General features: G+C 35.5%; 1 protein-coding gene across 4 annotated transcripts in view; it reads left to right on the top strand.

Moving 5' to 3' along the window:
- The window catches only part of LOC114030140 (TOG array regulator of axonemal microtubules protein 1-like), a 96,664-nt gene that overhangs the window by 69,886 nt on the left and 11,436 nt on the right, over positions 1 to 15,342 (top strand). For 3 of the 4 annotated variants that reach the window (XM_027844886.1, XM_027844885.1, XM_027844884.1), the window contains 6 exons: positions 1,987 to 2,155; positions 6,241 to 6,394; positions 10,037 to 10,142; positions 10,878 to 11,113; positions 11,476 to 11,634; positions 13,890 to 14,016. In XM_027844886.1, the coding sequence (XP_027700687.1) occupies positions 1,987 to 2,155; positions 6,241 to 6,394; positions 10,037 to 10,142; positions 10,878 to 11,113; positions 11,476 to 11,634; positions 13,890 to 14,016 (951 nt within the window). Of the gene's footprint in view, positions 1 to 1,986; positions 2,156 to 6,240; positions 6,395 to 10,036; positions 10,143 to 10,877; positions 11,114 to 11,475; positions 11,635 to 11,874; positions 11,988 to 13,889; positions 14,017 to 15,342 lie in introns of those variants that run through there. The other variant, XM_027844887.1, reaches the window with a different exon arrangement.

Genomic DNA, 15,342 nt, shown 5'->3' with positions numbered 1-15,342 from the left:
CAGCTTCACACACACAGAGAGCATCTGGAATCTCCTTGCCCTTTCATTGTCTGTCTCCCATACCTTGGAATCTCTCCCTCCTCACATCTTCCTTTTGTACTCCCTAGTTTCTTTCAAAACTCAACTCAATCTCTAGAAACTTTTCCTGATTACCTCATCTGCAAGTACCCTCCTTTCCAAAAAATAGCCTTATATTCTTTTTGTATATATTCTGTGTGTGTGTGTGTGTGTGTGTGTGCATGCGTATGTGTGTGTATTCTGTATATATTTGACTCCTCAGTAAGAATGTAAGCTCCCTGGGGAAGGGACTGTTTCATTTTTGTCTTTGTATCTTTAGCACTTAGCACAGTATTTGATATATTGTGGATGTTTAATAAATGTTGATTGATTGGGTACCGTACCTTCTAGTTCTTATTCTTCTCTAATTTTGTATTGTTTTTTATCTTTGCTCTACAAGTCAGTAGTCTTATTTTACATAGACAGCTAATGCAGAAATGTTTCTCACATCTGTAACCAGTGTATTCCCATCTATTAAGATATAATCATTTTCGTTTTTTGATACGTAATTTTATGTTTACCATGTCTAATTTCTCCCAATTCACTTCTTAAAGAAAATATTCTTGGTGTGTAGAAGCAAAACTTCTTTATAGTTTATTAGTCCTTGGCCCCTCTCATTTCTTATTCTTGAATTATATTGTCCAGTATGTTTCCATTCTTTTTCCATTTTATTGAAATTGTTAGGTATTAAAGAACTTATTAGTTTAATTGGGAGCAGCTTAAGCTCAACTTCACCATCCTCTGTGCAGTTGCTATATAAGCTACAATTAGCTTCATGTTGGTCTTTTTGGCAAATGCTTATCGTGAGTCCTGCAACACAAGATTACCAAGTATCCAATTAAATACTGATTCTATTGACTTTGGAAGTGAAAAACAAGCAACTTTGGTGGCTCACTTCTAGAGTACCAACAGCTAAGTTTAATGTTTAATGTTCATAGATGGCCTGAAAATGTGTACCTTAGTATCCTCAGCCTTTTTTTTTCTTTTTTTTTTTCTTTTTTTTTTTTTTTTTTGCCACTCTGCCACCATCACTGCCAAAGTCAAGGAGGTCCACAAAGGCCCAAGAGCCATTTTGTATTTTTCATTATATTGTGAACTACTATATTGTATAGCCAGTCTGCTGGTAATAAATATCCATGTTTAGGGAACCAATATTTTGAAAACAATTGTAGGCCTGTGGTAGCTCCATACCCAAAGACTTTCTAGCCTAGGAGAGTCTGCCAGAGTCTGCTATCTGTTGTCATTTGCTATCTGCTTTAAGGACCTACGGTCACCAACATTACAGAATGATTTATTAGATTAGAACTATTTATCGGTACTTGGTAGCCTCTCCCCCAGTTGTTGGTTTCTAATTTTTTTTTTTACTTTTTTTTTTTTTAGGCGATTGGGGTTAAGTGACTTGCCCAGGGTCACACAGCTAGTAAGTGTCAAATGTTTGGTCTGAGGCCAGATTTGAACTCAGGTCTTTCTGACTTCAGGGCTGGTTCTCTATCCACTGCGCCACCTAGCTGCCCCTAATTTTTTTTTTTTTTTTTTTTTTTTTGCCATTATAGTTACTGTTCCTAGAAATGTTTTTTTGTAGATAAGTTTTATAATTACCTTTCAATATTAACATTGCCCTTAGACTATCAGTTTAACAGAAGGACTGCTGAATATCTTAACTCTTTACTTTATAATGCCATATCACTTTTCAAAAAACTTGAGACATTTCACACTTCACTAGTAATATAGCGGATTATTTTTTTCTACACTTAAGATGCCAACATTGAAATTTAATCAGTTTTTGCTATACACATGGCCATTCAGTATCTCTTCTGTGTAGAATAAACGTTGTTACAGATACACATGAGTATGTGTCTGGGATAAGAAAATTTTTAGTCATTATTTAAACTACTTATTTATCTTCAAATGTTTCAACTTTTAATGCAGATTAAAGCTTCTGTTTCAAAATCCACTTATGACAAGATGAGACAGAAGAGAAAGGAAGAAAAAGAGATAAGTCATAAAAAACTTTTTGAAGTCAAAGATCATGAGAAAAAGGAACTTAATTCCAGAGAACAAATTAAGCATACTGAAGCTGAGAGAACGGCAACAGAAAGTGAGTTCAGTTAAAGTTGTGGATTGGGGATGGGGGCTACAGTTGTGGTATACTTGTGCTAATATTATACTAGCTGATGTAATATAATATTCTTTGCTTTAGTATTTGATATGATCAAGATCATAATGTTACAATGGTCAAAACCAGAGAATTTTTTTTTTATTTGACATAGTAGTCTCTATAGAACAAATATTGAATCCTTGTAGTAAAAAGAAAATAAATTGCTAGGTTGAATATAAAGCTTTTATTAAAAGTTAATAGACTATCTTCATTTAAATTCCTAGTGTTTTTTTTCTTTTCTTCTGGACTTGAGTATTTTTGGAGATGAGGTGGTAATATCAGGTTTATCTTTAGAAAGTGTTGCCTTCAGCCCTTCAGCAAAAGGAGTGTCCTATTTAAAAAGATCACCATCTTTACTTTTTTCAGAGTCAGGTAAATTAACTGTTTGTAACTTTTTTAATGTTGAAGAGATACTGATTACACTAATAAGACTCTTTTGTGCAGACTACAGTGGAAGAAGCACTAGAAGTCAGAAGATCTTCGTTCTGGTCCTAATTCTGGGTAGCCCTGAATAAATGAATCATTGAATATCATTAGTTATAGGAGTAATAATCAAGATATTTGATTATTTTTCATTCCCAAATATACCAGATAATACATTTTTCTAACTCCAATAGGTTACATACCATAAAGAAATTTGTAAAATGATTAGATTATTCCTAAATTCCCTTCTAATTTTAAAATTCTATGATTTTTTTTCCTTCAAGATCCAACTAAATTCCCTCTATTGACTGTCTTCAATTTATCCTATATATATATATATCTTATTTGTACATAATTATTTTCATGTTGTCTCCACTATTAGAGTGTGAGCTTCCCTAAAACAAAGACAGACTTTTGCTGTTCTTTGTAGCCCTAGGGCTTAGCACAGTACCTAGTAGGTATTTAATAAATGCCTATTGTTTGACTAATCAGACTGCTCTCATAACTTTATTAGAGATAGGTATGGACTAGATCTAACTATCCCATTTTATAGCTAAGGCATAGAGAGGTTAAGTAATTTGTGGTTACAAGTAGAAGTCAGTCATTGCAGAACCAAGAGTAGAATATAGGTCTCCAGATCATTTTTTAAAGACATTGGAAACTTTTATGAAGGAATGCTATGTGAGGAAAGCAGAACCGAAAGTACAAAGTGAACAATTACTACAGTACCATAAAGATAAAACTAAAATGCAACAAGATTCAAGGTAAATAATGCAATAGATTGTTATCACTATGTTTAACAAAGTTAAGTCAAATATTTCTTTCTGTTAATTAGTAAACTACAAAAGCAAAATTGACAAGTATCATTCATAATTACACTGTTATACACTTTTTCTTAACTTTCTGGTAATGTACTATGTTGAAGGGCTTACTGGATTTGTGTTGGAAATATCTTGCATCAAAACATTATCAACTTTTTAAAATTTAACTATTGGACAGGTTTGAAATTTAAAGGTAGATGAGAATAAAAGTGATATGTAAACTTAAGAAATGTTTAAAGTTAAGAATAAAATAGTATATTACGTGTGTTAGGATTGAGGAGCAAGTAAGAGTCTGTTCCTTAATCAGAAGTGTTTGCAAATGATAATGTTGATTGATCTTAGCCTTAATGTTACAAATAAAACTTGGAAGATTCAAACATCTGGTTTGTGGTTTTTCCACACATAGTTTTGTTTAATAATAATGTGTAATCATAGCAGAACTTTTTACTATATAAGATTTGGAAATGGAAGTGTAAACCATATTATAATTAATGGATTAACTAATCAAGTTTTATTTCCCCATAGCTGGAGTGGGTTTTTTAACTTTTTTTGTGCAGTAAAATGTTAGATTTTTTTCTCCATTGAAAATAAAGAAGGAATAAGATTTCTAGAGTTGTCTGGATTTATAATCAGTCAGAGTCAATACACATTTGTTAAACACCTACTATATGCCAAGTACTGTGCTAAGTGTTGGGGTACAAAAAAAGGTCAAAAAACAGTCCCTGCTCAGAAACACCTCTAAGATGAAGTTCAGTACGTTATATGATTAATTCTAGCAATTTACCAACTTTTCTTATCTAAAACTTTTCTTAGCTGTGTGTTGTGTTTTTTGTTGTTAAACCAGGATCAATAAGATCTCTTTGTTTAGATGTTCATGGTTATTCAGTTCATAGAGGCTTGTATTTACTACATATAAAGCTTTTTCAGTAGTCATCTGATTCATCAAAGAAAGATTAAATTATATTCATGTTGTTTTAGTGCGAAGTATATTTTATTATCTATCTTCTAAAATTCTTCAGTGCATCATGATGTGAACGTAACCCTGGGTTCTCTGTGAAAACAGCATAAGCTTTAGTGGTAGGTCTGACCAAGAAGGAAAGGCTTTAATTATAAGCCTCATAATGAATGGTATAGCTGTCTAAGATGACACCAGAGCATTGGCCATCAGGCAGTACATTTTTTGGTCATATAACCTTAAAAATTGCCTGCTGAGGGATAGAGGTGTTAACAGTTCGCTTCAGTGAAGTTAATAACAATGAAGCTCACAGATCCTTGAAATTACAGAATAAAATTTTAATCTGCTTTTGTTAAACATTAAGATTCATACATAGTAACTGTCTAATCAAAATATTCTGTTATTTCTCATTTCCAAATATACCAGATAATGTATTTTTCTAACTCCAATAGGTTATCTTAATTTATGACTACAATAATCAGATTAAAGATGCTTTTTGTTTTTATGTACGTGTCCCCTCTGATTAACTAGACTGCAAACTGTTTAAGGACTAGAACTTTCTTATACCTCTTGATGTCCTCAGTAGGTCCTACCAACACAGGGTTTTTAAAAAGTTACATGTTCTCAAAGAATATTTGTTGATATTGGACACTCTTGGACTTTGGATTATTAAAGTTGCCATCAGTAGTATCAATTTTGATAGACCATAAAGTCTAGAGACAAATAAAATATATGTTTAGTTTAATTTTATTATATATAGATATGTTGTTATCATTAATTTTTCAGTCGTGTCCAACTCTTCATGACCCCATGAGTAAGGGGGCACAGTTTCTTGGCAAAGATATTGGAGTGGTTTGTCATTTCCTTCTCCACCTCATTTTACAGATGAGAAAACTGAGACAAAGGGTTCAGTGACTTGCCTAGGGTCACACAGCTACTGAGTGTCCGAGGCCAGATTTGAACTCAGGAAGTTGAGTCTTCTGACTCCATGCCTAGTACTCTATCCACTGCACCACCTAGCTGTCCCATATACAGATATAGAGAGATATATGTGAGCCAGTGAATTATTAAGATGGATCATGAGCTTGATGTGATCTTCATTTCCAAATTTCTTACCTACTTATTTCCCAGTTCCCAAAATATTTCTTATAGGAAGACCTTTGACTTTATCCCGTCACTTTGGAGTTATCTTCAGTTTTAAAAGTGAAGCCAATGAATGAATGAAGGGAAGCCAAACTTTTGTGTAACATGATCAACAGCTGAAAAAAAAAATAACGAATATAACAGCATCTGAAATGTCAAGGACATAAAGTTTTCTCCAATTATTTTCTAAATAGTTTTAGACATAAGAAATGAAGATTCAGATTATTTTTATCCCACAGAGGCAACTAGATGGCACAGTGGGTAGAATGGCAGGCCTGGAGTCAGGAAGAATTTAGTTCTAATCTAACCTCAGGCATGTGCTAGCTTTGTGACCCTGGGCAAGTCACTTAACCCTATTTGCTTCAGTTTCCTCATCTTTAAAATAAGAATAATAATAGCACCTACCTCCCAGGGTCGTTTTAAGGATCAAATGAGATAATAATTATAAAGTGCTTAGCATAGTGCTTGGCATATAGTAGGTTCTGTATAAATGTTAGCTATCATTTGCCTCGTCATCATTATTATTGATTTAATTATACAATTTTGTTTAAAATTAATGTTAATAAAATTGGATTTCTGTGACTCTAATAAAAAATAAAATTAGGTGAAAATATTATTTTATTTAATATTACATGAACTTGGCATGATGGTCTGTGATTATTTAATGTAGTTTACTTTCATAGGTGAAGTGTCTCCTGGGGCCAGACCACAATACAAAGAAAGAATCCCATCTGTCACACATAGTCCAGAAATAATGGATCCATCTGAACTGAGGCCTTTTTCCAAACCAGAAGTAGCACTTACAGAAGCCTTAAGACTGTTAGCTGACGATGATTGGTAAGTATACTAAGATCCCAGTTTATCAATCCCTTGTGTTCTAAAAGTTAATTGGCAATTCTTTTTCTTAGAACTTAGTACAAGGGGCAGCTAGGTGGCACAGTGGATAGAGCACCGGCCCTGAAGTCAGGAGGACCTGAGTTCAAATTTGGCCTCAGACCACACACTTGACACTTACTAGCTGTGTAACCCTAGGCAAGTCACTTAACCCCAATTGCCTGAAAAAAAAAATTAAAAAAAAAAAGAACTTAGTACAATGGTGTTAAAGAACCCAGGCCAGCCACAAGTCCATTCAACCTTTGGTGCCCCTGAAACATAATGCAGTTAATATAAGAATACTAATATTATTAATGTGTTTTGAGAGTAGTGCTCTTAATGTACACCTAGTATTGTGAATAAAATAGGGTATTTTTAGCTCATATGGGAATCTAATCCTTTATAGCATTGTTTTTACAGAAAAATAACATTCTGCCCCCAAAAGTGGAAATGTTAACACAGGGAATGCACATAGTCCACTGTCGATGATGGACAGAACAATAGGGAACAGTCACATTGTTACACATACATATCCACATGTGTGCACGAACACATACTGCCACCACTTTGACTGCCCACCTAGTATATGCAAAAGGTAAAATAGTGGCAGTGGGAATGTTACAAGCAGCTAGCTGGCTCACTGGATAGAATGCTGGCCTTGCAGTCAAAAAGACTTAATTTTGGGGCAGCTAGGTGGTACAGTGGATAGAGCACTGACCCTGAAGTCAAGATGACCTGAGTTCAGATCCAGCCTCAGACCAAACACTTGGCACTTACTAGCTGTGTGACTCTGGGCAAGTCACTTAACCCCAATTGCCTTAAAAAGAAAAAAAAAAGACAATTTCAAATCCAGCCTCAGATAATAACCAGATGTGTGACCTTTGGGCATGTCACTTAACCTCTGTCTGCCTCAGTTTCTTCATCTGTAAAATGGGGATAATGATAGCACCTATCCCTCAGGGTTGTTATGAGGATCAAATGAGGTAATATTTATAAAATGTTTCGCAAACCCTTAAGTGCTACATAACATGCTAGCTGTGGCTGCCGCTGCTATTGTTGTTATTAGTTGCTGATTCTTGGTAGTGGGGAAGGTTTGCTCTTTGTTTTGGGGTTGGACAAAATCTGTGATGTTAGGAAACTCCCAATAAGGAAATACCATCTATCTGTGCAGATTGGGAGCGATATCTTTATACAACTTCTAATCTTAAAGAATTAGCTGGAGTGCTTAGAGATAAAGTGAGTTGCCCCAGCTCACAGAGCCATTCTGTATAGGAGGTCAGACTTGAACCCAGGTCTTCTTGCCTGAGTCTCACTCTCTGTCCATTGTACCACACTGCCCTTTGATATATGCAGGATATTCATAAATTGGGTGACTTTCAAGTTGAAAGGGATCTTTTGTAGAGGTTTGCCATTTTTAATAAAGCATGAGCAATATGAAACTAATGAGGAACTTTAAAGGACAGGAGTGAAAGCTGTCAGTAGGGAAATGTGTGTTAGGAAAAGACGGGCTGGACACATACGAAAAGCAAGCGATCACAAGGGAGTAGGAATGGACTCCACTGATACTTTGATAGTGGAGGACATAGTCCCTGAGGACATATTCCAACACATTAGTTGAACTTCCTGTGGTGAATTTATAAGAGGGCATGGCCAGGAGCCTCACAGGGTGGGCATAGTCCTGGGTAGGCTGTAATTTGAATCAAAGAAATCACAGATCCATTTGTGTATATGTAGGTATGAATTACTTTTGCTTAATTATAAAAGAAGGTAATTTTTGCCAAGCTAGAATTTATTTAAGTACCTTTAGGACCATCATCACTCAGCACCCACTTCCCCTTTTTCAAAGCTTACATCATCCCATCCAGATCCTAGTTTCTGTCATAGACGGATCTCCAGGTTACTCTCCCTCTTCCCAGATAAGTTTGGTACCCGACTTACCCCAACCTCTGCTTCCTAACCTCCCAATTTCTCAACCTCTCCAGCTCCCATGGCCACACACAGGTACACGCCACAGTGTGCTGGTAAATGTTTTAACAACTGTCTTTCCAGGGGAAAACTTTTTCGCGCAGTACATTTTAAAATTTCATCTGCATTGTTAACATTTGACCACTTTCTTAAGTCTTGACAATGAACAGAACAATAAATAAAGCCTTCATTTGTATTGTATCATGAAGTTCTCTGGCTGCAGCACACCCTAAGCACATCTGCCTCCTCTGTCCAAAACCCTTTCTCCCCTTCCCCCCTGCCCAGCACCCGTAGGTACAAAACACACAAAAGCAATGAGGTGGCACAATGGATAGAGTGTTGAACTTGAAGTCAGGAAGACCTGAATTCCAATCTGGTCTCAGACACTTACTAGCTCTGTGACCTTTGGCAAGTTACTTAACCTGTCCCAGCCTCAATTTCTTCATCTATAAAATAGGGATAATAAAAGCATCTACCTCCTAGGGTTGTTTTGAGGCTCAAATGAGGTAACACATAAAATGCTTCACAAACCTTGAAGTGCTATGTAAATGTGGGGTGATGATGATGATGATGGTGGTGGTGATGAAAACAATAATAACTAAATTTGCCCTGGGTACTGGAATTTCTCATTGAACCACTTGAGGGTAAGATACCTCCACACTTTCCTAGTTAGCACCCACCTGAAAGTAATATAGGAAATGTTTTGTTCCCCTCAGAAAATAATAGGAGAGAGGATACACAAATTAACAATATCTTTTTGTAGAGATTTAAATACTCAGAAAAAAAACCACTGTTCTTATCAAAGGTAGTAGTTGAAGACAGCCACCTCAGCTAGTTCCTACTACCCTCTGAAGACATCAAAAATAATTTCACATGTGAAAATTTTATTTAGTCAATAGTAGTGAGTAAACATTTGTTAAGCACTTTTTATGTTAGGCACTGTACTAAGCACTGGGGATACAAAGAAAGACAAAGATCTCTCAGGCTTACTTCCTTTATCTTTATTATCTTTCATATATCTTTTGCTTTTCTTTAATTTTAACCATCTTTAATTTTATTTAATTTTAATTATCTCTTATCTTTTGGCACACATAGGTCCTATAAGCACTAGGTTGTTATAGGAAACAAGCACAGGCTACTTAAGCATATAATATTTTACATATTGAGATTTTAAAATATGAGTATTATGCTTCTAAGAAAGATTGTTCATACAAAATATTAAGAACAATAACCTTACTCCTTCGTTATCCAGTAAAACTAACCTCCGTTAACTTTTGCTTATCTTTCCCTTCTCTTCCTTTCCTTCCCAAAAGGAATACTTACATATGGTAGAACAAGAATGTAATTTCCCACTGAAGGAAAAATAAAGTCAGCTTGTTTGTTGTCCCCAATGTTCTTTTGTTACCAGCATTTAAATTTTAGGGTTCCTCTTTGATCATAAAAGGAAAATCAATTTAAGGAAACCCTTCCTTTCAGATTCCTGATCTGATACTGTCACAGAAAGAGGTAGTGAATTACCTTTACAAGTTAAATAAAGTATTCCTTTATTCTTTGGCTGTATTTCACAGATACATTAGAGTCGAAGATCCAGTTGAGATTATATGTTTTTAATGCTTTTACCACTGGTTTATTTTTCCATAGGGAAAAAAAAATTGAAGGATTGAATTTTATACGATGTTTATCTGCTTTTCATTCTGATGTCTTGACTGTAAAGTTGCATGAAACAAGTTTTGCTGTTGTTCAAGAGGTAATCCTAAAAACATATTTTTGATAGAGAATTAAAACATGTATTTAGCCTCTCACTAAAAGTCAGTACACTTTAACAAGTGGTAAGGAATATAGCCTCTGTCTATTTTGGTCATTTTCACTGAATAAGTGAATAAAAAGCTTTGCATTTATTAAGTGTTTACCATGTGCCAGGCACTCTCCCAAGATTTAGGGAAACCTATACAAATAAGCAAGATAGTCTCTCTTCTGAAGAAAATTATGTCCTAATAGGGAAAAACAACACATTAGGGGGTAGCAAGGGAGGAGTGTTGATTTCATTACTGTTTACAGAGCCAGAGTAGGAAGGGAAGGGCAAGAATTATATGTGCGTTGCATGTAAATGGCCAGGGACTAACAGAATGGGTCTGGGTCTGGGCTAAATGACATATGCTCTCCAATCAGAAGCCTAGGTTCACAGGGCAGGAGCTTGGAGTGTTAGATCTGATGTGGAGATAGAGGCACAGGAACATGTCATGGTGAATCTCAGTCTGCCCTGGACATGATAAATTCTCACCAGTCAGAAACCCAGCTTCCTAGGACAGCAAACAGAAGTTCCCAAGCTTGGACAGGAAAGTGAAAATATGTTACTGATACTTTTTGAAATATGGGAATTTAATGCTGAGATTGATTAATATTGGTAAAATAGGATTTATATTTTTGTTGATTTGCCTTTTAATTTAGCAAGAATTCTTATTTAAGATTTTAAAATTTTTAGGTGAAGAATTTACGCTCTGGAGTTTCTCGTGCTGCTGTGGTCTGTTTAGGTGATCTCTTTACTCATCTGAAAAAGAATATGGATCAAGAAATAGATAACACAGTAAAAGTTCTGTTGCATAAAGCTGGTGAATCAAACACATTTATAAGAGAAGATGTAGACAAAGCATTGAAGGCCATGGTTAATAATGTAACTCCAGCACGTGCAATTAGTTCTCTAATAAATGGAGGACAAAGGTAATATTCATAAAAAATTGAAATAAATTTAGCTAAAATGGAATTTCATAGTGTCCAGACTATAGAGAAAGAAGGCAGATTTTAGTATGATTTACATAGAGGGTTAGAAGGAAACAGATGTCCATTTCAGCCATTTAATAAACATTTTTTAAGTGCCTGCTCTGTGCTAAACCAGGCAGTGATTATAAATATCTTTTTTTTGCCATTTGTGCAGGGGTAGCTAATTCAAATTGTTAATACATACTTCCTTTTTTAGCTTAGAAGGATTGGGCTAGAAGGTTAAGAGCAATTTAGTGGTTTATCAACTCTGATAAACAGTTAATCTCATTGATTAGTTTCATTTTACTATTATTTCCTTGCAGTCATTTACACATTGCTGTACGAAGATGTACAGCCCAGCACTTGTCTGATGTGGTGGAGCAAATCGAACCAGAACGAATTTTGTCAGGAACAAAAGACCTGGCCGACCGGATATTGCCAGCTGCTGCTAAGTTTGCACAAGACAGCTCACAAGAAACTAGGTGAGCTAGTGCTCGTAGAGTAAGTGTAATCTAATAACACCTGGGATTGGGAAGAATATTTTGGTATGAACAGTAAACTGACTTAAAAGTAGGATACAAAGGGTAGGGCCAAGTGGGCATTTCTCTGAAAGGAGAAGTGTCAGCAGTGGGGTCCCTCGGGGTTGGTGCTAGTACTGATCTTGTTTAACATTTTTACAAATAATCTGGAAGGAGTGCACAGTGAATTCTCCAAATTTACAGATGACACTACGCACTTCTGGGTAGTGAAATGCCAAGTCACAGGGATGAACTTCAGGAAAACGACACGAGGCTGTGTGAGTGGGCAGAAAAGTGGCAGATGAACTTCATTGTGGGCAAGTGTAAGGTAATGCATTTAGGGAAATATAATCCAAAGTATACTTATAGAATAATGATCAGTTACAATCCAAGAAAGGATTTAAGGATCATTGAGCAATGTTCATTGTAGCCATAGGCCCAGTGTGCTGCTGCAGTGAAAATGCTAGACATCATCAGGAAGAACATGGGGGGAAATGTTATCTTACATTCAGTGTTCAGGGCCATAATGTATTTGGAATACTGTGTACATTTTCTTATTCTCCCTCAAGAAAAATAAAGACATAGGTAAAGGATATCCAAAGAAGGGTCTTACCAGGACTGAAGGGTTGCTATATGGAGATAGATTTTTGAAAATAGGATTTTTTTTTTGCCTAGAAAGGTAAAGATTGAAAAGAATATGATCAAAATCTTTAAAATCATAATTGGCAAGTTGATTACAGAGACAGCATTTGAAACATTAAAGGGATATATTTTAGACAGAAAAGTACTGTTTTACACAGCAGCAAGTAAACCTTTGGAACTTATTACTCCTAAAGTACGGAAAATGACATTCAAGCTTTTTGGATAAATTCATGAATAATAGAAACATGCTATATTATTATGGAAAGCTAAGATTCTTTTGGAATACACCCTTTAACCTTCCCCTAATGGCAGTCATTGGGTCTTACTTTTCATAGAATTTTTTATTTATCTTTGCGATTTTGAAATTATTACATAGTGAAAATTAAATATTCAAGACTGAATATTTTTCATTTCATATGTCTCTTATCACCTGCTTATTGGCCTTTTTGTACTACAGGATCTTTCTATCTCATATCCTTAGACCCTGTTGTGATTCTTAGATCCCCAGTAGGGATTTAAGTACTAGAGTTGTCTCCAAGAAACTTGCAACTGCTTAGGGGCTGGTCATCCAGATTGTGAGCCAATTTCTGGTTCTAGGAACATTGGAATTGGGGAATAATGTTTGTTTTCTCCACATATTCCCATTTTCTCCTTAACTACTTTGTAGTTATGGGAAGAGCATAGAAGGGAGATAGATCTGTTTAGTCTTTCTGAGACTTAAGTGCCTCTTTTCTTTATCTCTTCCTTCCCTCCAAATTATGCACCCTTACCTGGAAGTGGAGACAAAAGGGGAAAACGCATTGGAATGCGTATCGGGGCCAGCCCAGCACTTTGGCAGAAAAAACTGCTCTGTACTTGATAGAAATTGAAGGTTACCACTTAGTTTCAGGCCCCTAAGCCCTGCCTCTTGTTGCTGTAACCTCTTTCTGGCTTAACTATGTCATTTGAAATTCACACTAAGAGAGCCATTTCTTTAAAGTATCATTTCTGGAAGACTGTTATCAAAATGCACATATTTTACCTGGGAGTAGCAAAGCATTTACATTATCAGCATTAATATAGATTTAGCACAGTTACTTAACTGTATCCCTAGAAAGCAAAGAACAAGTTCCTGAGAGATAGGTACACATAGGACAGGTAAGTTTTTGGTGGGGGTGGATTGAGAAAGAAAAAAATCAAATTATAGGGTTCCTATGTAAGATGTCAAGCTCCAGGGAGTCAACCAAGTCAGAAGCTCCAAGTAGGTGGCTGACAATCAGATTACTGAGCATTGAAGCAAATGCCAGAGACACACTTGACCTGCTTCACAGTTTTTCCGAAGGTCAGCTAGTGTTGGAAAGCAAGATTCCCATAGATACTCACAAGATTGAGCAAAACAATTAGCTCTTCATCTAGATTATGATCTAGATCCAGCTGACCACAAAACATTAGGATGTACTACTTTCCAATCTGTTTAAATTGATAATGACAAGTAGGTTTTTGGGTTGAATTAATAATAATTGCAGCTATATAATAATAATACAAACTCTTAAACAACTTAAGTCTAAATGATAGAAATATTTCTTTCACGTTTGCAGGTATTACGGTCGAAAGATGCTGTTCCTCATGATGTCCCATCCTAACTTTGACAAAATGCTTGAAAAATACATCCCATGTAAAGATTTGCTTTATATTAAAGAATCTGTTAAAAACTTACGTCAAAAGGTATGTGGAAAAGATTGGAATTTAATGAACAACTTAGAAATTGAAAATTTTTCGAATAGAAATAATTATTTTCTATTTCTTCTTCTATCATGTTAACTGCTTAGAGCAAATGCTCCTTCAGCAGCAGAGCACCTGAAATGCCATTTTCCTTGTATAATGAAACCTCTTTATTCTTATGCAGTAGAGCTTTTCTAGATAATAGCCAGCCTCATAATGGTAGAATAGGTGCCATCCTGATATACTAAAAATATGTTTAGTTTAGTAATAGCTTAAATTATCATCATTGAGGATATCTTTACTGATAACCTTAGGAAACATGCTAAGGAAGGCAGGACCAGCACTAATTGATGATAATTACAAAAAAAAAAAAAAAAAAAACACATACATTCAGGCTTATGATAAACAGTAGGAGCTGTCCAAAAGTGGAATGGGCATAGTGGAATGGAAGTAGTGGTCTTGCTGTCTTTGGAGATCTTGAAGCCAAAGCTGGATGGTAATTTGTAGGGTCAGTTTTAGAAAGGAATTCTTTTTTGGCGATAGATTGGAGTAAGTGACTTCTGAGGTCCATTATAAGTCTGAGACCCCGAAGGATAGGCACAGGAGTCTGGGTTGACCTGTGATTTCATTGGTGTAGAGTACCCGTGGGTGAGGAAACCCCACTTTAGCAATGCGTCTCTACACCTTCTCTAAAACTATAGTCTCTGAGAGCTGCATAGAGCACTGAGAGGTTAAGGGTCACTAGCATGGACTGGAGGAAGGAATTGAACCCAGGTCTCCCTGACTCAAAGCAACCTTTCCATCTACTATACCACTCTAGTCATAGAGTCATAGAGCTGGAAAGGGTTTACATGTTTTCTCCAACTCCATCCCCATTCTTTTATTTATTAAACTTAAAGATTCCAGTACTTAGATCTCTACCCCAAGCAAAAATCTGTTCCTTTTATAAATGAAGCATTTGTATTTATAATATTATTCCAAGTATCATTATCAAGAAAAGCATGCCATGTATATGTGTGCACACATGTGCGTTTAATGTCATTTACCTGTGTGATTTTGGGAAGGTCACTTAATCTGTCTAGATCTCAGTTTCCTCATCTGTAAAATGAGAAAGTTGGACTATATGACTTTAAAGTCCCCTTCCAGCTCCAAATTGATGATTTAGGATTTAATTAATGAAACAAATTGGGAGTATAGAAATTATGCACACAGAGTTTGTCTTTGAAAGAATGTTGTCATACTGTTTATTTTGTGGAGTTGCAAGGGTAAATAAATAAAATATACTTAGGATTTTTTAAAATTTCTTTAAAAATGGAACTTTTCTTCCTG

Source organism: Vombatus ursinus, unplaced genomic scaffold (genome assembly GCF_900497805.2).
Source record: "Vombatus ursinus unplaced genomic scaffold, bare-nosed wombat genome assembly UNPS02014945.1, whole genome shotgun sequence".
Classification (NCBI taxonomy): domain Eukaryota; kingdom Metazoa; phylum Chordata; class Mammalia; order Diprotodontia; family Vombatidae; genus Vombatus; species Vombatus ursinus.
This window is presented reverse-complemented; position numbering and strand designations above follow the sequence as displayed.